At 39.1% G+C, this 24473-nt stretch overlaps 1 protein-coding gene across 1 annotated transcript in view; it reads left to right on the top strand.

Moving 5' to 3' along the window:
• Positions 1 to 1491: 1491 nt before the first annotated feature.
• Positions 1492 to 24473, top strand: part of LOC149194032 (AAA-ATPase At3g28510-like) — a 44864-nt gene continuing 21882 nt past the window's right edge. The window contains exons 1-2 of the mRNA XM_089407514.1: positions 1492 to 2260; positions 3317 to 3524. Coding sequence (XP_089263640.1) covers positions 1492 to 2260; positions 3317 to 3524 — 977 coding nt within the window. The remainder of the gene's footprint in view (positions 2261 to 3316; positions 3525 to 24473) is intronic.

The raw sequence follows: 24473 nt of genomic DNA, 5'->3' as shown, positions 1-24473 counted from the left end.
AGAAGGATATGTACCCTACCCATTCGAAATTTGTCCTATGAATTTTAAGAAACTAACACTTGTTTTAACTATTAAATCCACTTACTATACACTCTCTTTTGTTTGCACCCACCTAATATGCAAGAATACATAAATGTTTTCAATACAACCAAGTTAGAAGCACTTGTTTCCTTTGAGAGATTTCAAATTCTTAGTAGTAAACTTTCACAAAATCATTGCATATAAACCCCAATCTTAAAATTAGATAATTATTGTTATTATGATAAATACCATGATATGATAAATGTTTTCGAACATAAACCAAAAATATGTAAGAGTAAGAGTAGTTAGTTGCTAAAATACAACTTAAATTGTATCTATTGTTTTTTGGCCAGGGAAAAGTGCCAATTTATTTACTTAAAATTCCAACATTTTTGAAAACGCTAAGTGCCATTTTTATTTACTTTCTAGGAATAAGGAGGATTTGTTCATTTTTCAAAAGGAAGGAGCCAAACAATATTTTTTTGTAGCTATCATAGATCTGTATGAGTTCTACATGGTAGTAATGCGCTATGGAGTTGCAGCTTGACCAGTTATCACATGTAGGGAAGCAATTACTATGTACAAAGTTTTGGAGAATATTGATAATTGTTGAGGCCTTTGAGGGATGTGGGTTTTCCCAATTAAGGAAAACTTATTAGAAATATGAGGAAAAGTTACATTTAAATAGGGTTTTGAAACCATTAATTTGTAGATTTAATGCATGTGACAATGATTTGAAGAGGGATTTCAAGAAAATAGCCAAACAGGATTGTAGAGAGTTACGAATGAGGGTTTTACCAGTAGTAGACCTGGTATTGAACCCCACCATTAGATCTTTAGTCTATTGATGGTGCCAAGGTATGTTCCATTTGTAAAGTTCAATGAATTTTCAACCCCCACATTTAGTCTTCCACATAGAGAGTACATGCATGTCAGGTTTCTGATTCAAAATCTATTGTTTTTTGTAGCCATGCTTGTATGTTTAGCTCACTTAGCCTATTTGTCTCCTGAAGTTGTCGGCCCTCATAAAAGAGATGCATAAGGTAGAGGGGGATCCTGGTCCATTCTTGAATCTTGGCTACAAGGGAGGAGACCAGATCCGTAGCTCGCACTTGCAAACATAATAACCCCTTGAGAGGGGTCTCAAATCGAAAGAATTGAATCCATGATTACAACTTGGGGAAGGGTGGATTCAGCTTCATACAACTCCCAAAAACTATCTGCCACTCATGATGACTGGAGAGAGGGTGGGCCTGCACTAATCCTTTTAAAAGAGGTCCCTTGACTACTACGATGCTATCAGGACCAAGGTCAGTACAACTTATATTGGAGATGATTTTAGAATTCTTAGCAGTGTTTTTCTTTATTTGAGTTTTCGTAGATGAAAAAAAACATGTGCAAAATGCCCCTTTTTTCGTTTGAATCGAGGTTTATGGAAAAATGGAGATCTGGTCAAATTTGGGGTCGATCATGGCTTCTGTGATATTCATACATACCATAGCCAAGCAATACCTGCCTCCAGAATTCTACGATATGTTTTCAAAATGGATGCGTAAGGTCATAGGGATACTGTCTTCTTACATCTCAGTTGTGATAGAGGAGAACGATGGCATGAAGGTGAGCGAAGTTTACGAGGCCGTGCAGACTTACCTGAGCGCAAGGTCATCTTTTGCTGCCAAGAGATTAAAACTGAAGAAGCCTCAGAATAACAAGGAGTTTACGTTCAGCATGGATAGAAACGAGCAGATCGCAGATGAATATGAGGGCATCAAACTGTGGTGGGTATTCCACAGCAGTGAGAGAAAACAACAGATCATGTTCCGCCAAAATTCTTCCGATGAGAAATGCTCTTACGAATTGACGTTTCACAAGAAACACAAGAAAAAGATATTCGATGAGTATCTTCCCCATATCATGGACGAAGCCAAAGCGCTGGAGATTAGAAGCCGCTACAGAAAGATTTACATCAATCAATCCAGTTACGAGGACTATGAATATCGAAAGAGGCTGTGGACACCCATTGTATTAGATCATCCAACCACTTTCGATATTGTGGCTCTGGAACCAGATCTGAAGCAAGATATTTTGGAAGACATCCAAAGATTCTCGAGGAGAGATATGTATTACAGGCAAGTTGGGCAGGTGAGGAAAATTCATGCATTAGATGTTGTATCTCGTCTCATTTTTTCTAAGATTCTAGGAATGCTTGTGTATGCTATTTTTAGCATCTGCAATTTTGGTTTGCCCATTTGAAATTAATGTTTGCATGGATGCATATTTTCTTCTTTATTCGGGCCAACAAGTTTTTTAGCTGTCAACAAATCTTAAAGTTCTAGAACTTCGAAGATACTTAAGATATTAGAAAATGTTGTGCACACTTGCTTGTTTATGTTCTTAAAGTTAATGGATGATCCTAAATCTTAGTGTAGAAGTGTTTTTATTTCTGATTCTTCAAGAAAAATGCCTCTTCTCTTGCTTGAATCAGGATTTTCAATAAAACCTTGTAAAAAATGACTCTCATCGATTTTGCAATATTTTACGAGTCTGTTTGTATGCGGTTTTTGGAATATGTGGCTTGAGTCGAATTTTTGGTTCTACTATTTGAAATCGTGAGATTTAGATTATTCTTGCGTGGACATTTTTTTTTATGTAGAAATATCTTTATATTTCATAATAGGAATCTATATATTTAGATTCTTTAGTATGAATTTAGATTCTTTATATTTCATACCATCATGAGGTTCATTACAAACATCTACAAGAAATGTTATGTTTTGTGGTTTAAATGTCTATAGTTTTCTTGTGTGTTATGAAATTGTTCTTAATTATCACTTTTTTTTTGTTCAAGGATACAGTTCTCTTAGCATTGGTGTTCTTTGTATCCTTCCTGAATGATTAATATGTATAAAATAAGCGACACATCAGAATCCATTGCCTTTATTTACCCATCTCCATTATAACATCGTTATCAATGTGCCAATGAGTGTCTTATATTTTTGTGAAATTTATTTTGTAGGTCCATTGCTGCTAATAAAATCAAATGAATAGTGCTACAAAGAGATACCTTTTCAAATTTCATAAACTGTTATGAAACTTTTCTTAATTATCACTTTTATTTTGTTCAAGGATACAATTCTCTCAGCATTAGTGTTCTATGTATCCTTCCTGAATGATTAATATGTATAAAATAAGAAACACATTAGAAGCCCTTGCCTTTATTTACCCATCTCCATCAGAACATCATTGCCAATGTGCCAATGAGTATCTTATATTTTTGTCAAAATTTATTTTGTAGGTACATTGCTACTGATAAAATCAAATGAAGAGCACTACGAAGAGCTACCTTTTCATATTTCAAAAAGCAATATTGAAAACATTCAACAAAATAGTAATTTACCATATGAGGAGCAGGATGATTTTGACAATAGTGTGTTCCTTGTTGGAGAGTCTGACTTCGATTCTAGACCACCTCAGGATGGTCTTGAATATCTTCGACAAGTCAGGTATGTAAATTATAAGATCTTCTTAGCTTTCTTATATATCTTTCTTAAATGGAAGTATCTCCTAAAATTGTAGAAGTATTAGCTGGTTAGTTCTTCAATCTGCTCAAGGATGTTTTGCACTCACATTCTTTTCCATCTATCTTTAGCACAATTTCCTATCCATTCTGGAATTAATGAAGGAAAGGGTTGAGTTTTTCCAAATCTGAAATATGATAGTTGAAGTTAGTCATGGTTTGTAAATGTGAATGTTGTTGTTTTTCAAATTTTGGTTCTGTATATCTGTCTTCTCATGCATTAATCTAGCCAAAAAGTTACATATCTTGGATTTGTTTTATTCATATTTTGAACTAAATGGCTTTTTTGCAAGAGGATTTATATTTTCCACTTGAAACTTCATGTAAATTAATGACAATTTTCTAGATAGCTACATATTAAGTTGAATGCTTTGCTGCCTAGATTGTCTAAATCATAGTACAAGCTCAATTTTTTTTCCTCAGAAAAAATTATAATTTCTATTCAAAAGAAAGAATGGAAATCATATTCTTTTTTCGCTCTAGGCATGTGTAAAAAACAAGATGAACATAAAAAAGTTTTTCATTTTTTCCTCTGGATACATATGGATTAAAAAGATCACAGTTTAAAGCAAAGAAATCCCCCTTACATTCTACTGTTAAGAACTTGAGATTATCTTCTAAAGATTGGTGCCAAAAGTAAGTCTCGTGACTATTCTAAATATTGTTGCCAAAAGTAAGTCTCATGACTATCCCGAGAAATTTATAATGTAGAATTGACAACAAATAATAGTGAGAATGACTCCTCAGCACTAGCCTTCAAATCAAAAGACAAAAGGCCTTGATCGTGTCAAGGCACCAAAGATAGATTCTTCGAAAATAGATAATCCAACTTCATCTTGTTGACCTTCTTTTGAAAGTGCACCAACCACCATATTGTGTTCACATTATACATGAGTGTGTGATATGGCAGCGAACAAGGATGATGCCACTTTTAACTAATTTTCCAAAATCTTCCAATTTAATACATTGAATTTTAATCTCCCCTTTCATCCATTGAATAACCAATTAGTTCCCATATACATGTAGTTTCCTAGCCTTTTGTCCATGGGATTTTTCAAAAGAAGATGAAGGAACATTATTTCAGTATAACTGTTTGACCCAATTCCCATACTAGCCTTGAATGTGATGAGGGGCTCTTTAGATGGGAATAAAATACCTCTTGAATTTCTAAAATTATCTTGTCCTTGTCTAGCACCATCAAAGAAACTTCATGGAGAGGATTTGTCAATATATATGTCTCCCGCCTACCATTGTTGTCTTATCTTTGAAGATGTTTTGCATTCATGAAAAATTCCATAGACCTGATTGTAAACCTTGGAAGTTTGAATTTGTTTCCCTTCAAAGATTTGGGCATCACGTACTAGCCAAATACCCCATTTAGCACAACATAGAATTTCCCTAAAAACTTTTAATTCCTATTTTTGAAACCAGATCTAAGGCATTCTTCCATCGAAGTACCTCTTCAAGCATTGTCCATTCCAGTTATTTTTTCTATATCTTTCTATAGATATTAAGCATATGGACAATGAATAACTAAATGAGTAATTGTTTCCACATTCCTCATGTTGGGTCCTTGTCTTCCTCTTTTATGTAAGCCTTCCAATGTTGTAACCTTATCTCTAATTTTGAGTCACAAGAAGATTCTTGTTTCTTAGGTGTCCTTATTTTTTGTATTTTATTCCACCATCACATATCTTCTTGACCAAAAATATAAATTAAAGATATATAGCTTGAATTTATAGTGGACATAGTAACATTATTTTTAGTTCACATCAAGGAATCCTCTGAACCCTTCCATTCTCCACCCAAATTGATAGATTATGTTGATTCCCAACCCCATTACCAAACATTTGTAGCATTAGTATACACAATTTGATGTAAAGTAAAAAATAATTCCTTTTTTCTTGTGAAAAATCGTTTATCAGGTTAGGACCTAGAATAATTTATTCACCACATCCCATAATTGGATTTAATTCAGTCCTTAAATTCTTCTCATTTCCATTTTTCCATGTAAAGGAGTTTACGACATAGGAAAGGTTAGTGCCATGGCTTTCGAGTGATTTGAAACATTCTTAATACTTTTCTAAGGAGTCCTTATCTAGTCCAATAACGAAGTAGGAGATACATACTTCTTGAATCTTCACCCCTTGCTTTTCCAAAGATCTTCTTATACAATAAGGCTCCCATACCTAGCACCAATAATGACAAAAAATTACCAAAAACAACAATACAACTAATTCTTGTATAACAATGAAAATCCATCCAATGTTTGGTCTTGAAAGATTGGACTCCATTACAAAACAGATATGAGCTTATTGACCAGACCTAACTGGAAACTAATAGAGCATAAGGAGAATCAGTTTCTATAATAAGCATGTAGGAATGAGCCAACAACTATCTCAGTTGGTACACAACTATCTCAGCTTGTACACGAGAGCACCACATGCATATTTGCATATTTATAAAGGAGTAGGAAGGGAAGGATGGGTACATCCTGTAGTTACATAGGAAAGGGAGGGGCACATTCTGTAGTTACATAGGTGTAGATTCCCATCAGTAAGGTCAGATGAGTCCTAGAACATAGGTATACAACAAGCACATATTTGGCCTTTGTTGTGTATCTGTTATTCTTTATATCATTGATGGTGTTAGCCTCCTGTTGCAACAGGTGTTCATCTTTCATGATTGACATTTTTACATGCCAAATATGTCATACTTTTCATGTTGCAATGCTCCATATTTCTAAAAAGAGGCCAAAGAAGAGGCCATGAAAGTGTGCCAGTCTAAATGCCACTACTATATTCCAATTTTGATAAGTTAACCATTTTTGAAGAATTTTCTATTAAGGGAAGGCCAAACAGCTTAATCTTGGTCTCCCTAGGTTTCAATTTCCTGTTGTAGAATATAGAGAATCATTATCTGTCCAAACAGTTTAATCTTGGCAGATTTGTAGATAGGTAGAGAATCTTGGGTGCTCAACAGATTAATTTGAGGCCCGACAGAAATAAGGATTGATTTAGATAGGAGGGCAGTCAAAAGAAAAATTGTAAAGCAGGGTCTGAAAGTCTAAGTGCACCCAAATCAAAAAGAAGAAAAAAATGCTAGGTAAGTAGGCTGGGTAGGTAGCTTTGTGTTGCAGAGTCAAGCTGTGTGATCCATTTCATGTTTTCAAGTGTTATATCTTTTCAGATCACAGTTATGATGCAGTTTTCCATTTGGAGGAGCCCAAGTGAGGCATGTCTAACTCCCCCTTCTTCTTATTCCCCAAAATCACTCTAACTTCCCTGAAGAGGTCAAGATCTGCTTGATACCTCTTAGTTTCATCATTTTCCATATCATTTGCCTTGGTAAAGATCTGCTTTACTCAAGGAATGATCATGCTTCCTCTATGAATCATCCCCCCCCCTAAATAGCCTAAGATTCACATACTTAGCGCTTTCTTAGCACTTGTCATATTAACTACTAATTTTACTATGTAGCTCCCTATCTATCTCCCCTTCCCTTGCTAAAACTATGTTCCCCTATGTACATATTCCCATCCCCTAGCATTATAACCATATTTATCAAGTCCGAGAAATAGTAGTCCATCTGGGGCTCCTACTAACCCTTCCATGTCCTAACCTGGAGTTAGTCTGACATCTAGTCACACTAATAACCATTTCCCCTAAGTCCTAACCCTACAATACTCCTTTCCTGCCCTTATCCTACGGTCACGCATATAAATATATTTTCCCCGCTTGTATATAACCCAAAAACGCACTTTCCTAAAGTTTTCCCCCCCGCCGGATTAAAACAATTAAATAAAAAAGCGTCGCAAGCCCCGTATCTATCCTTCCGCCGCTTTGATAGGGCCACCGACCGTCAGATATGGCACACCCAAGATCTACGGTGGGCGGGCCTTTTTGTGCCCCGACATGCCGAGGGTTAGCGCCCGGGAGATGGGTAGTTTTCCCGTCATACCCCTGCCACGCGTCACCCTCTCGACTGTGACGGAGCCCCCTCCTCCGAAACCGCCTGTGCATAAAAGCGGTGCGCCTGAAACCAGATACCGCCTTCCCCCCTCCTACTTCAGCGCTACGTCATCAACCTATGTCGGCCTCCTGCCACCGTATCCCTGCCACGTCATTGCCACGTCATCACCCCTACCGTACCGCCACATCACCCTACCACGTCACCACCATACTGGGACCCACTGCTGACATCATGCTGACGTCATCACCGAAAAAGGGTGCGTAGGCGAAAATCGCAGCACAGGAAGCCCAGAATGAAAATCTGAGGCAGTTTTTGATGCGTTAATCGCGCATCGCTAAGGGAAATAGGCCAAAATGGATATCCCTTTCATGGCTCGGCCTCCAGCAGGCCTAAAAGTTGCAAAATGACAAGGATTTCTTCGCGCAGGATCCAGAAAGGGGCAAAGACAGTTTTTAAAGAAGCAGATGGCTGAACAGCAGCCATGAAGTGTCGATGGGATAGTTTAAATCATTCAGAAGACATTAAAGAGCTCGAGTTCAGAGAAAGTGTATTAGAGGAAGCGGCAAAGAGTATCAGTTGAATGTTTTTTAATGAAAATCTTTATTCCCAATGCAGGTGAACATTGATTGGCCTCCAATAGAGTCAAAGAAAATGGTGGAGCTATATCAAGGCTCTTCCATCACAGTTAATGCACCTCAGAACCACTCAAGAGCATGGATCAAAACCCAAAGCACGGTTATGGCTAAGTGATCAGCACAGAGCCAGAAAGACAACGCGTTAATTCTTTTTGATACAGCTGCCCCAGCGCAGCTCGAGGATATTTTCCCGCATTTATTTCAGACATGTGTTAGGTTAAAGACACTTATTACAGCAGATCTGTCTAAGATTTGATTTTTGTAGATATTTTACTTATAAAATCACACTAATTCATTGTTTAAAGTGTTGGTTGGTTGTATAGCTCGAAGAGAGACTCGATGTGTATACTCGATGTTTTGCTTAATCAAAGATTGCTGAAAGCTTGGAGAAATGACTGTCTGCTCTATCTCTAATGGTTTGAAGAAGTGAATGTGGAATTCTTGTGCTGCAACATGACTCAATAAGTGTTTCTTACCTTCGTTTTCCATTGATATACCATCTAAAATAGCAGAAAGAATGAATAGTTTAGACCTGGTTTAATTGCGCTCTATGCTCCGTTTCTGTTGTTTCTTTATGTTTTCATCTGGATTAGTAATGAATATGAATTCCTTGTGGCTCATATTTCTCCTAATTCACTCATGTTTGACAGTTATCTAGGGATTCTTCACTGCTCCTAGGTAGAGATCATTCACCTTCCCTCTGTTAAGTTGAACGAGAGATTCTTAACTGCCTCTCATTCCTTAGCCCTCATTCCATCCTTTTAAGCTTGAATCATTGTTTCATGTGCAGCTAGCTTGCTCCACATTCCTTTCTTGTGACCAAGAAAACGCACCAGCAGTCCTACTCCTTGACTCCATGCCCAATGGTTCTAAAACTTTCATGCTATCCCTGCCTCTCCACTTGAAAGCATCAATCATCCCACCAAACACAAACAAAACCCCTTGAACCCAATAACTAGCCTAAAATCATCATCAACAACGCTAAATCCTAAAGAGAGAGCCCTCTCTGATTGCAGGTAGGCTAGGACCTGTAGTCCAAAGATTGGTTTGTGGTTACCTCGGCTGTATCCTTTAGGTACTTAAGGACAACCTGAGTGCTAACATAATGGCGACTCAACTGGGGAACATCCTCAGCTAATTTCACAAATCAAGTTGGAAAGCTCCACTGGGGAAAATTAATTTTCTAATTGTTGCTTATTCCTTAAAACTACAGATGAAGCCTGAATGTCAACCATGAAGCCTTTGAAACTATTCTTGCTTTGCATTTACAAGAGTAAACAAATGTTGTTTCAGTCAATCTTCATGCTAGTTTTAAGTTATAGATAGCTATTCCAAAATTTGATCAGTTCCTTGCTAATTCTAAAAACATTCACAAAAAATACCAAAACAAGTTCAGAATTTGGCTCCCAGAAGGAATCCACGTTATACAAGGTTGAATCCAGACCCAAATCCCCCAGCTGCTTTCGAAAATCCGAATTTAATCCCAAGAAAACTCAAGAAACTAGCGCCAATTGAGGATTTTGTTGATTCTAGTCCTCAGACAGTTCAGCCAGGCTTTGTTCCAACCCTTGTCCAAGTTTTATTCCGTTCAACCCCTACTTCCCCTTGTTCATCATCCACCGCTCAAAGCACTCCTTCCACACCTCCATTTACTGCACATACTCCCATTACCACCACTGTTGTTACAGTTGTTCCAGCTGTTCCTATTGTTCCACTTATCCCTATAAACATGGCCAATAGATATGCACCCTTGCAATTACCTGCAAATCCTGGGGCTATGCCTCAGGATTATCAAACTAAAATAACATATTTTGATGTAACTGGTTCTTGCACAGCCCTTCAACATACAAAGAAGATGAAAGACTATTTTGAGAACTACGAGATAGATGATGATAGCGTGAGAATGAAGATTTTCATCCAAAGTTTGACAGGTGATGTCAGGACTTGGTTTAGAGCACTCACACCCAATTCCATAGCCGACCCAAAAGCCTTATACCAGTCATTTATCAATAGATGGGAGAAAAAGAAAGACCCCTTGCACATATTATCTGAATATGACACTATTAAAAGAGGCCCTCAAGAGTCTGTCTTGGATTATTCTGAAAGATTCAATAATGTTTATAATGCAATACCACAAAACTTAAGACCTCCACCTGATCTTGCTTTGTATAAATTCCCTGATGGTTTTGACACTGACATGGCTTATCAGTTAAGGGAAAGAGTCCCTCAGACCCTTGCAGACATGCAAAATGTTGTTGTTAGTGTAGAGGCAAATCTAATTGCCAAAAGAAACAGAGCTAGAACCGAGAGAAGAACCACCTTTAAAGAGGAACCCTTAGCCTTAGATCAAAAGTTGGATGCTATTATCAGTGGCATGCACAGGCTGGGAGACAGAGTAGAGAGTGTTGAGAGGAAGTCTTCATGGGAAGCACAACAACCTAATACCATAAGGAACCAAAATTTCAGGAAAACGTAGAACACAAATGCTGGTAGGTCTAGCCCAGACCATGATGTAAGGCCCCCTTTTCAGGAAAATTACGCTGAAGCATCTACATCTAGTGAGCCCACAGAGGACACTCACATGAACTTGGTGGATTCGAGGGCTGAGAAACAAATTTTCCTAACTCAACAAGACCAAGATGAGTATGACTTTAATCAATTTCAGACTAAGTCTGGTAAGTCTTTTGATTTTAAACAAGGTTATGATACTGATGTGTATGAGGTCCGCCAACAATATAAACTGAGAACTAGGACCATTGACATTCCTGAACCTAGCAAACCAAAGGATGGAAAACAGCTCAACAAGATTAAGGGCAAAGCTGTCATAACAGAACCAGCTGATATACCTGTCCCAAACCCGCATCAAGTGAATGTAGAGGACATAACAGAAATGCAGCCTTCTAATGATCAGCCTCTGCCACCTTCTTCCTCGAAAGAGAACTCGAACAACGTTCCAAAAAGCCCTCCTAAAACAGAAAAACCGCAACCAATCACTTCCCATAACGCTGATAAACAAGACCAAATTGCTGATACTCCAATGGAAAAAGGGAAGCCTGCCTCTCACAATACTAAAACCCAATCTGAGAAATCATTTGACTTAGAGGCAGAAATAGGTAAATTGAAGATATCTGTCCCTCTCTCAGAACTTGCTAAACATGATGTGTATAGGCAACAAATTCAAAGATCACTTCAAATCCCAGAGAATAAGGATGATGTCAATGTTCTAGATGATCAACCTGAACTGTTGTTCGGTCCAGAAGTTAATGGAAAATCAACATATGGATCTGTTCTACCATTCTACATCAGTTTGTACATACATGACAAAGTCTTGCACATTGCTATGTTTGACTCAGGTGCCTCACACAACCTTATGCCCAAAGATGTAATGGAAAAACTGAACCTTGATGTTACAAAACCCTACAAAGATCTATTCTCCTTTGACTCAAGTCAAGTCAAGTGTTTAGGCCTCATTAAAGACTTGTGTGTCTCCTTAGTCCAATATACCAACAAGACAATCCTCATGGATGTGGTGGTTGCTGACATTCCACCAAAGTATGGCATGCTATTGTCAAGATCTTGGGGGGAAAAACTCCAAGGATCCCTCCAATTAGACCTCTCTTATGCCACTATATCTATCTTTGGGCAACCAAAGAGACTATATAGAGAAACACTGATGAAGTATGTGGTAACCAGTGAGGACAAGCCCCAAAATTTTCCTATTCACTCAATCCATTCTGATATGGATTCTTTTATTTTATTTAATGATGAAACAAATCCTCCCACTGATGATAAGCCGTTGGATTTAGAAATGAACACACACATCAATGAAGAATCGGTTGCCCATACTGATGAAACTGTCAAAACAATCCAGGCAACCAGCATACATGAGGAACCTCCCCAAATAGAAAATTCAAATCTGCCCATTCCTAAAGTGAATGAAACTCTTGATACTAACCACAAGCAAGAAATCACATGGTATCTAGAGTTTGATGGATCTGTTAACAAGTTAGGAGCAGGGGCAGGCGTATGGATTCACAATACACATAACAGTCAAGTAGAAGGCCATGCCTACAGACTGAACTTTAAATGCACCAACAACATGGCAGAGTATGAGGCTCTTCTTTTAGGCCTTAAACTGCTCAAAGCTCTAGGAGCTGCAAAGGTGTCCATTTTAGGTGACTTTGATTTAATCATACAACAAATGAAAGGCAACTTTGTTACCAATGACAATAGAATGAGGGCCTATAGGACTACTGCAACTAATATACTCAATGCATTCACTGAATCCAAGCTTGCCAAGATTTCAAGTAATCATAACATTCATGCATACAGCCTAGCCACTTTTGCTAGTACGTGCAAGCTTCCCTTTGAGCCAAACCACCATTTCACTGCTGAGATAAAACATAGGCCTGCTGTCCCAAATAATGTTAAAGATTGGCAAGTGTTCGAAAATGATGCCCAGATTAACAATTTCCTTACTCTTGAGCATGAGTTTTCAAATATTAACATTGACCTAGATGATATGACAGAAGAACATCATCAAACGAATGAAAATCAGCAGGCTCTAATAGCTGCAACAGCCAAACAAATCCTAAACCCAACTGTTTTTGACAAAACAAACATAGAAGAGCTAAGACAAATGCATTTGGAGGAAATAGCCAAAACAGAGGCCGAAATCATTGACTTAAAGGATAACTTTCTCCCTTCTGGCCTCACCCCATTAGAAGATATGTTTGATGCTAATGATGTTCCCAAAAAGACAAAAATACAGCCCCTAAACACTGCTATAGAAGAACACAACATTGGGACAGCAGAGAAACCCAAAGTGATCAAACTATCTCAATCTTTGCCACCCGATCAAAAGCCCAAATATGTTGATTTGTTCAAAGAATTCCAAGATGTATTTTCTTGGAGTTATGAGGACTTGAAGTCCTATGACATCTAAGTGATCCAACACACCATTCCTTTAAAACCAAACCAAAAGCCCTTCAAACAAAAACTTAGAAGAATCAATCCCATGCTCCTTCCTTTGATTGAAAAGGAAGTGAAAAGAATGTTTGAAGCAGGTATCATAGCACCCATCAGATTCTCTGAATGGGTATCCAACCTTGTTCCCACAAGAAAGAAGACAGGTGAGATTAGGCTATGTGTAGACCTAAGAAATTTAAATCAAGTCTCCCTAAAAGACCATTACCCATTACCCAAAATGGACCACATCCTACAGAGAGTAGTGGGGTCATCTAGAATCTCTTTGCTAGATGGCCTTTTAGGTTTCAATCAAATACTGCTTCACCCAGATGACCAAGACAAGACAACCTTCACCACACTGTGGGGAACATTTAAGTATGTGAAGATGCCTTTCGGACTTAAAAACACTGGTGCTACCTTTCAAAGGGCAATGGATATTGCATTTGCCAAGCAAATACATGATTTCCTAGTTGTCTACCTCGATGACTTAACCCCTTTCTCCAAATCTGATCAAGAGCACCTAAAACATTTGAGGCAAATATTCATGACATGTAGGAAATATGGCATTTCCCTAAACCCCAAGAAGTCTCTCTTTGGCCTTGAAGAAGGAAAACTTCTTGGCCATATCATATCAAAGGACGAGATTAGAATTGATCCTGAAAGAATCCAAGCCATCCTCCAAATCCCATATCCAAGGAACATAAAAGAGTTGCAAGCATTCCTTGGAAAGATCAATTTCCTAAGGAGATTTATCCCAAATCTAGCTGAACTGATAAGACTGTTAAGCAACATGCTAAAGAAGGATGCCAAGGTAAAATGGTCTCTCGAAACCAAACAAGCCTTTGAGAGTATCAAATCTACCTTAACCCAAGCTCCGGTCCTCACAAGTCCACAATTCGACAAAGATTTTATCATTTTCTCTTTTTCATTTGATCACACCATAACTGCTGTTCTTTTGCAAAAGGATGACCAGGGAGCTGAAAAGCCAATTGATTTTTTTAGCCGAGCCTTAAGAGATGCCCCTTTGAAGTACCCAATCATGGAGAAGTAGGCTGATGCCCTGGTTAAAGCAATCAAAGATTTCCGAGTCTACATTTTATATTCACATGTGATTGCTTATGTGCCAAATGCTGTTGTAAAAACATATTAACTCAAGAGGGGCTAGAAGGCAAAATTGGCAAGTGGATTGCTAACATCCTTGAGTATGAAATAGAAATAAAACCAACCAAACTGATAAAGGGACAAGGTTTAGCCAAACTGATGTCCGAAACAAACTTCCAAGCCTTAGACATCAACCAACTGGACAATGAACAGGAGCTGGCGACTCCACGGATCAGTGAAACCTTTTTGCAATCTCCATGGTATGCTGATATATGTTTTGTATTGTTAAACCTATTTGCTTCCCCAGGATTGTCGAGAACCAAGAAAAGATTTTTAAAGATGAAGGCTTCAAAGTTTTGTGTCTTAGATGGTGCTTTATTTTGGAAAAATCATGAAGGCATATTACTTAACTGTTTAACCATGAATGAAACTAACAATGTCATGAAAGAATTCCATGGAGGGGACTGTGGAGGACATCTATACTGGAAGTCCACTGCTGATAAAATTTTAAGGGCTGGTTTCTATTGACCCTCTTTGTTTGCAGATGTAAAGAAGTTTGCTATCTCATGTCATAAATGCCAAATCTTTGAGGGCAAAAGAAAGCTGTTACCTTTGCCTCTTAAGCCCATCTCAACCGAAAAACCTTTTCAACAATGGGGTCTTGACTTCATTAGGGAAATCCATCCCTCTTCCTCAGGCCAGCACAAGTGGATTTTAACAGCAACCGACTATTTCAATAAGTGGATTGAAGCTATCCCATGTAGGCAAGCCAATGACACCATCATTATCCAATTCCTTGAGTGCAATATCCTTTCCAGATTTGGCTGCCCTGAGAAGATCATTACTGACAACGCCGCTGCCTTCAAATCCAAAAAGATGATCAATTTTTGCCATAAATTTCACATCACCTTGGGCCATTCCACGGCCTATTACCCTCAAGGCAATGGCTTGGCTGAATCATCCAAAAAAAGCCTCATCAACATCATAAAGAAAGTGTTGGAAGAAAACAAAAAGAACTGGCATAGAAAGCTCACAAATGCCCTATGGGCAGACAGACTTTCAACAAAGAAATCCATTGGGATGAGCCCTTATGAGCTAGTATATGGCATGGAGGTCAGATTTCCTTCATCCTTGGGCATCCCTACTATCAAACTGTTACAGGAGATTCAAGCTGAACCAAATGGCATTCAACGAAGAATAAACCAGACCATTCATCTTCAGCAAACTAGAGAGCAAGTTTATGACAGAGCTCAGATTTTGCAAGAGAAGCTCAAAAAGATGTTTGATAAGAGAGCTAAGGCTGAAGATTTCTATTTTGGCAACAAAGTTCTAAGGTGGGATTTACGAAGAGAAGACAAGGGAAAACATGCAAAATTTGATTTTTTATGGAAAGGGCCATTCGTTATTTCTGCTATTAAGGGAAATAACACATATTTCCTCAAATCTGTAGAGGGCAACTCTGCTGAAGAAGGCCTTGTTAATGGCAGAATGTTAAAAAATTACCATGATCCCTTTTAAAGGATACAATGCAGCTATATATATATCCCTTTGTACATTGATATTTGTATATATCAGCACTTTGTTTTTATCTTTTGTATAAGCAGTCTGATTGTTAGAGGAGCAGCAGCAAAGTTTGTGAAGACACAACCAATGCAAGTATTCTATTTTCAAAAGCTCTGTCTCTACATTAATCTCAGCAAAACAGCAAGAGCAGCACTGTCATATCACAGCAATTCATGGTAAAAAGAAACTGTTTGCAGCTTAGTCTTCAATCAAACAATATCAATAAGAGAGGAGCATTTTTTAGTTTCACATCAGCAACTGTTTCTAGACCAGAGGCTAAGGGAAAATACGTCAGTTTTGATCCATGTTTTGGATCTATTTCAAAGGCAATGCTCAAGCAACATTGTACATAATATCAAGCATGCAGAAGAAAGCAGGCAGTGCTATGTATTTCACAATATTTCAGTTGAGGAGAGGGCTGCTCATATCTCAAAGTTTCACACTTTTAGCAGCCAGCACAAAGAAATTTTTCAGTCTACAGCAACACTAGAAGACCAAGGCAGTCTGACCTACTGTTCTTGGCTTTTCACAAGGAAAATCCATCCCCAAGTGGAGCCACTGTTAGCCTCCTGTTGCAACAGTTGTTCATCTTTCATGATTGACATTTTTACATGCCAAATATGTCATACTTTTCATGCTGCAATGCTCCATATTTCTAAAAAGAGGCCAAAGAAGAGGCCATGAAAGTGTGCCAATCTAAATGCCACTACTGTATTCCAATTTTGATAAGTTAACCATTTTTGAAGAATTTTTTGTTAAGGGAAGGCCAAACAGCTTAATCTTGGTCTCCCTAGGTTTCAATTTCCTGTTGTAGAATATAGAGAATCATTATCTGTCCAAATAGTTTAATCTTCGTAGATTTGTAGATAGGTAGAGAATCTTGGGCGCTCAACAGCTTAATTTGAGGCCCGACAAAAATAAGGATTGGTTTAGATAGGAGGGCAGTCAAAAGAAAAATTGTAAAGCAGGGTCTGCAAGTCTAAGTGCACCCAAATCAAAAAGAAGAAAAAAATGCTAGGTAAGTAGGCTGGGTAGGTAGCTTTATGTTGCAGAGTCAAGCTGTGTGATCCATTTCATGTTTTCAAGTGTTATATCTTTTTAGATCACAGTTATGATGCAGTTTTCCATTTGGAGGAGCCCAAGTGAGGCATGTCTAACTCCCCCTTCTTCTTATTCCCCAAAATCACTCACTAACTTCCATGAAGAGGTCAAGATCTGCTTGATACCTCTTAATTTCATCATTTTCCATATCATTTGCCTTGGTAAAGATCTTCTTTACTCAAGGAATGATCCTGCTTCCTCTATGAATCGTCTTCCCCCCCTAAATAGCCTAAGATTCACATACTTAGCGCTTTCTTAGCACTTGTCATATTAACTACTAATTTTACTATGTAGCTCCCTATCTATCTTCCCTTCCCTTGCTAAAACTATGTTAATAACTCCCCTATGTACATATTCCCATCCCCTGGCATTATAGCCATATTTATCAAGTCCGGGAAATAGTAGTCCATCTGGGGCTCCTACTAACCCTTCTATGCCCTAACCTGGAGTTAGTCTAACATCTGGTCACACTAATAACCATTTCCCCTAAGTCCTAACCCTACAATACTCCTTTCCCACCCTTATCCTACGGTCACGCATATAAATATATTTTCCCCGCTTGTATATAACCCAAAAGCCCACTTTCCTAAAGTTTTCCCCCCCGCCGGATTAAAACAATTAAATAAAAAAGCGCCACGGGCCCCGTATCTATCCTTCCGCCGCTTTGATAGGGTCGCCGACCGTCAGATCTAGCGCATCTACGGTGGGCGGGCCTTTTTGTGCCCCGACATGCCAAGGGTTAGCGCCCGGGAGATGGGTAGTTTTCCCGTCATACTCCCGCCACACGTCACCCTCTCGACTGTGGCGGAGCCCCCTCATCCGAAACCGCCTGCGCATAAAAGCGGTGCGCATGAAACCAGATACTGCCTTGCCCCCTCCTGCATCAGCGCTACGTCATGCTGACGTCATCAACATGCGTCGGCCTCCTACCACTGTGTCCCTGCCATGTCACTGCCACGTCATCACCTCTACCTTACCGCCACGTCACTCTGCTGACGTCACCCTACCATGTCACCGCTGTACTGGGACCCACCGCTGACGTCATGCTGACGTCATCACCGAAAAAGGGCGCAAAGGCGAAAATCATGTTGGCATTATGGCTAAAGTATTGTCCTTGATGGCAACCCATACAAGTGATAGATCACTGTACAACAGGTCAGTAGCAGAGATTGATGATCAGCTCTCAAATATTGAAGAAAATAAGGGGTACACAGGTACACCGTACAAAAGATGCGTACACGCAGGCATGTCTTAGATAAATTGCGTACATACACGCAGGTCACCCATTCATGAGGTGCGTATCCCCAATTCACTCACTTCAAGGCAGAGAAGAGCGCTCACGTGGGGTTTCTTATGTTTGGCCCGTGGTATTTAGCTCGCCATTCTTGATTCTATGGTTTTGGCCCGTGGTATTGTTTTATATTATTATTGAGCCCCTATTGATCCATGATTTTAGGAAGAGCTTGCCTATATAAAGCAAAGGAGATCATTTGGCTAGATACTTGTGAAATTAGAAGATCTTAAGAGAAGCTTGATCTGAAATTCTTGTAATCGGTTTGTGAGAGAGAGTTGAATCAATATCAAGGAGAAACATGAGAATTACAAGTTAGATCTACTAATGGGTTGATATCTCCTTGGCGCATGTTCAGGTCTGTAGATCTGACAGTCTGGGTTATTCTTAAAGTCTTGAAATTATCTATACCTGCAGGTACGCAAGTACAGTGAAAGAAAAGTGCAGAGATATGCAGGCACAGAAGCGCTGTAGGTGCGTAGATACGCAGGCCCAGAAGCGCTGCAGATGCGGAGGGGCGCAGGCAGTTCATTGGACACAGAGCGCAGGTACGCAGGAAGTCTGTGAGGCACTGTGCGTGGGTACGCAGGAATGCAGTTGGAAACAGTACGTACTTCTACGCAGGTGTTATATGGGTGAAGCTGCGTACTTCTCATGATATCTATTTAGCTGCCCCTATTGTTGTGTTTTGGGTTTTGAAGTGATGACTGATTTCTGGTATTAAATTCTGATAACAACAGTGATTGATTAAATGTTCATACATTGATGGATGAATGGATCAGGTTCTTATTGACTCATTTATGTGATCTGATGGACTAGATCTGATTGATGACTCACTTGTATATGTATTGATCTAGTGCTTGGGTGATTCAGAAAGTTGTTTGATTATGAGCTTCAATGTTGTTGGGCCCAGTATGAAAATTGGATGAAATATGGCCTTTCAGTTTATGTGTTGTGCTTCAGTGTATCCAGTCTGAAAATTGATGAAACGTGGAGGAGAGAAGATTGTAGGTCAGCACCTACGTACTAGTATCTAAGCTAGTACAAGAGCTAAAGGAAATCTTTGAGCATTGTAGCAGGTAGTAGCCTGCGTACTAGTAAATGGATCGGCTAGTACAAGAGCAAAGGGGGTTGTAGCTCCCGTACAACAAAATATTGTAAAAGGATTTTCTTATTAAGAAGAAGATTGAGATGACTTGCAGCAGGTGGTTTTCTCCCGCATTGGGTTTCCACCTTATATCATGGTGTTCATGTGTGTGCCTTATGTGTGATGATCTATTCTATGTTACTGCATCTGTTAACTGATAATGTTCTAATGCACTCATTGAAGATCAATTAACTTAATCATAAGAAGTTGTGGAAGTAGCATATATGAATCTGATTATGGAAATGAAAAAGTCTTATTAATGTGATAATACTGATTCACCCCCCCTCTCAGTATTATTTCCAACAATTGGTATCAGAGCAGGTCCTTTGATAAAAGCTTGATCGCTTGAAGGAGATCCGTGGAACAATGGGAAAGAAGCTTAAGAAGAAAGCAACTAAGAAGAAGAAGACATCTTAGAGGAACTATGACAGTGGGAGAATCGATTGGGGATTAGGTATAAGAAGCTCTTCAGATTCATAATCAGATTCAGAATCAATTCAGAATGAAGATGACCTTTCAGGTATGAATTTGCTATCCTCTGATGTTCCAACTATCTTTCCTTTTGGAAAAGAAGAAAGTGACTGTGAGACTACTGAATTTGCTCTTATGGGTGAGCAAGAAAGATATCAAATTGAGGCAGAATTTAAAAGTCTTACAGACAAAGTTAGAACTCAGCAAGATCTGTTGGACAAAAGGAACTGTGCTTTTGAAAGGGTAACTGCTGATCTAAAAGCTCATTAAGAGAGAGGAAGCAAGGTAAGGAAGCTATTTAAGGACAAGTATCAAAAGTTGCAGGTTGAAGCAACATCTCTAAGAAATGAAGTCATTGAAAAGAACACAACAATCAAGAAGCTCAGAGATCGATCCAGTTATTATGAAAGTCTTGAAGCTACGATCCTCTCTCTAAAAGAAGATCTTGAAGAATCAAAGAAGCAGAATGAAGATCTACACCAAGCAATTGAAAAACAAGACAACGAAGTCATCAGCTTAAAATCCCAGCTGGAAAGTGCCTTTAGAATTCGCCAAATGCAGCAGGATCTGAATGAAGAACAGGAAAAGGAGATACTCAAACTAAGGCAAAAAATGGAAGAAGGAAGAAAAGCTGAAGAAGACATGAAAAAGCAATCTCTTGAAAAGGAAGAACAACTTCAGGTTGAAGTAAATATCTTGAAAGGTAAATTAGAAGAAAAGGATAAGCTTTTACGATTTCAAGATAGTTCTAAAGTCTTGGATGATATTCTTAGTAGTCAAAGGTATCCTGCTATAAAGACTGGTCTTGGTTTCCATGAATCTGTTGAAGGTGAATCTAGTTCCCAAGGTGAGGCAAGGAACTCTAAAGAGAAATCTAAAGTGATCAACGAAGAAATGAAAGATCAATCTCATCATCAACCAAGGAAAGAGATTCCTCAAAGAAAATCCTTTACTCCTCCTATGAATAATGTTGAATGTTATGTATGTCATAATCTTGGACATGTTGCAGCCAGATGTAGAAGAAGAAAGGTTCAAGATCATCATGCAGAAAGATCATCTCATTCAAGGTACTTTAATGGATATTGCTTTGCTTGCAATATGTATGGTCACAAAGCTGCTGATTGCTACAAAAGGAATATGAAACATGTAAGATGTTATGCATGTAACAAGCTTGGACATATAGCAAAGGAATGCAAGAACAAAGCACAAAAATCACACCAAAAGAAGAAAGCATCATCACACTTGAAGATATGGAGGAAAAAGGAAGTACAGTCAGAAAAAGGTGGCACAACACAACGTACAGACATGCCAGAATCAGAGGGAGCTGAAAGTACAAAACTTCAGTGTCCTGAATCTCATATGCAAACTCCATAAAGGGAAGTCGCGTATATACGCGAGTTGGATACTGCACAATCGCGTATATGATTGTTTGAAGAAAGGCAATAGGGAAAGTAAAGTTGGAAGTGAATCTATGAAGTATGATCTCTCGAGCACAAGATCAGATCTGAGAATCTGACTGTCAGTGGCACAAAGGAGGACTGTTGGGTTCTAATCAGAAGTACGCAGGTGATACACAGTGAAAATGTGAGGGTACGCAGCGCAGCAATGATCCCGATGCGTAGGTACGCGGCGCGATAGCATCTGAGGGTGCGTGGCCACAGTAGAGGTACGCAGCGCGATTGATGGAACGGGTGCATGGGTACGCACTGTAGTAGAAGGCTGTCTGCGGGAATACGCAGAAACACAGAAAGTCAAGTGTGGGGATACGCAGAGGAGCGAAAGGTGAAGTGCGGAGCCACGCAGGTCATATAATGAGAAACTGCGTATCTGTCTTAAGGAATTTATTGGCTGACTTTTCTTGTTGATAAGATCTGACAGATGGCACTAGTTTAGGGGGAGCATATGTTCTTAATGCATTGTTGGCATTATGGTTAATAGTCCTTGGTGATGATACTTATATAGATAAATGATTCAACTTGCTATGAGCTGTTCACATGGTTCTTGGATCAGATGGTGCTTACATGGTAACTTTCATGAGGATAAGGAGAAGCACTTAGCTTAAATTCACATCTTCTTGATGATGAGTCTCTCATATGTTGCTGTTGACATATGCATAAAGATCATATATTACAGTTATGATGCATGATTCCTTTCATTCTTGGCACAAATGGATGAGAATTGTTGGCTGGATACAGGGATGATTATTCAAAGTTGCCTTGTTGAAGACATGATGATGATGAGCTCTTACCTATATGATGATAGGTTGTTTTGTACATATGTTGATTGATGCAGATATTCCCAAATGATGATCATGAAGGCTATGGTGTTTCTCACATAGGATATTCTATTGATGCGGACATACCTTGATGATTCATGCACTAATGCAAGTTGTTGATCTAGTTGCTGTTGACAGATACTATGGAACAGATCATACAGTGTTGTTGCTGATGTTTATCTTAGGTGATTGGTCTCTGTTATGAATGTCATATCACTACTCATGATGTAATAGTATGTCTCTATCTATTTTAGTCATCTCTTCAGGTCATGTAACGACCTATGTTGGTTTCCCCACTATGCCTGGGATGAAGATGTAATGTATTTAGTTTCTGATGTATCCCCACTTGGTTGGGTGATGGATGTATGCATTGAGTCTTTTGGTGATAGGAAGGTCATTTATGATATATAGAGTCATGTTCTTCTTGTGGAACATCTTCTTGCAGACCTTGCTTACAGTCAGGGGGAGCTTGAGCATGAACAACACTATATAGCAGAGCAGATATTTCAGCTTGTTCTCAGAAAAGAGCATTATCAGATTGGTGCACCATGGCATATACAAAGGGGGAGCTCATTCAGAGATTTCAGCAGATCTGGTTTATAGTCAAGGGGAGCATGTTCTTAGGGGGAGCATAACCCTTTGCCCTTGATGTCAAAGGGGGAGAGTGAGTTGGTGTTGTTGCCATCAAGTCCAAAGGGGGAGATTGTTGGCATTATGATGCATGTGTTGTACTTGATGGCAACCCTCTCATAGAAGATCATCTCACTTATATACATTCAGATGAATCTACAGAAGAGATACCATATGTGACATAATACATAGATGCAGGACAATTCAAAGGAATCAAATGGCAAGTTCTTAGTAAGCTTTGCCATCAAGTCCAAAGGGGGAGATTGTTGGCACTATGGCTAAAGTATTGTCCTTGATGGCAACCCATACAGGTGATAGATCACTGTACAACAGGTCAGTAGCAGAGATTGATGATTAGCTCTCAAATATTGAAGAAAATAAGGGGTACGCAGGTACACCGTACAAAAGATGCATACACGCAGGCATGTCTTAGATAAACTGTGTACATACACGCAGGTCACCCGTTCATGAGGTGCGTACCCCCAGTTCACTCACTTCAAGGCAGAAAAGCGCGCTCACGTGGGGTTTCTTATGTTTGGCCCGTGGTATTTAGCCCGCCGTTCTTGATTCTATGGTTTTGGCCCGTGGTATTGTTTTATATTATTATTGAGCCCCTATTGATCCATGATTTTAGGAAGAGCTTGCCTATATAAAGCAAAGGAGATCATTTGGCTAGATACTTGTGAAATTATAAGATCTTAAGAGAAGCTTGATCTGAAATTCTTGTAATCGGTTTGTGAGAGAGAGTTGAATCAATATCAAGGAGAAACATGAGAATTACAAGTCGGATCTACTAATGGGTTGATATCTCCTCGGCGCATGTTCAGGTCTGTAGATCTGATAGTCTGGGTTATTCTTAAAGTCTTGAAATTATCTATACCTGTAGGTACGTAAGTACAGTGAAAGAAAAGTGCGGAGATACGCAGGCGCAGAAGCGCTGCAGGTGCGCAGATACGCAGGCCCAGAAGCGCTGCAGATGAGGAGGGGTGCAGGCAGTTCATTGGACACAGAGCGCAGGTACGCAGGAAGTCTGTGAGGCACAGTGCGTGGGTACGTAGGAACGCAGTTGGAAACAGTGCGTACTTCTACGCAGGTGTTATATGGGTGAAGCTGCGTACTTCTCATGATATCTATTTAGCTGCCCCTATTGTTGTGTTCTGGGTTTTGAAGTGATGATTGATTTCTGGTATTAAAGTCTGATAACAACAGTGATTGATTAAATGTTCATACATTGATGGATGAATGGATTAGGTTCTTATTGACTCATTTATGTGATCTGATGGACTAGATCTGATTGATGACTCACTTGTATATGTATTGATCTAGTGCTTGGGTGATTCAGAATGTTGTTTGATTATGAGCTTCAATGTTGTTGGGCCCAGTATGAAAATTGGATGAAATGTGGCATTTCAGTTTATGTGTTGTGCTTCAGTGTATCTAGTCTGAAAATTGATGAAACGTGGAGGAGAGAAGATTGTAGGTCAGCACCTACGTACTAGTATCTAAGCTAGTACAAGAGCTAAAGGAAATCTTTGAGCATTGTAGCAGGTAGTAGCCTGCGTACTAGTAAATGGATCGGCTAGTACAAGAGCAAAGGGGGTTGTAGCTCCCGTACTGGTATAAGACTACACCAGTACAAAATATTGTAAAAGGATTTTCTTATTAAGAAGAAGATTGAGATGACTTGCAGCAGGTGGTTTTCTCTCGCATTGGGTTTCCAC

Source organism: Pinus tabuliformis, chromosome 2_2, assembly GCF_031772625.1.
Source record: "Pinus tabuliformis cultivar Carrire ecotype Pingquan chromosome 2_2, CPIR1, whole genome shotgun sequence".
NCBI lineage: Eukaryota > Viridiplantae > Streptophyta > Pinopsida > Pinales > Pinaceae > Pinus > Pinus tabuliformis.
This window is presented reverse-complemented; position numbering and strand designations above follow the sequence as displayed.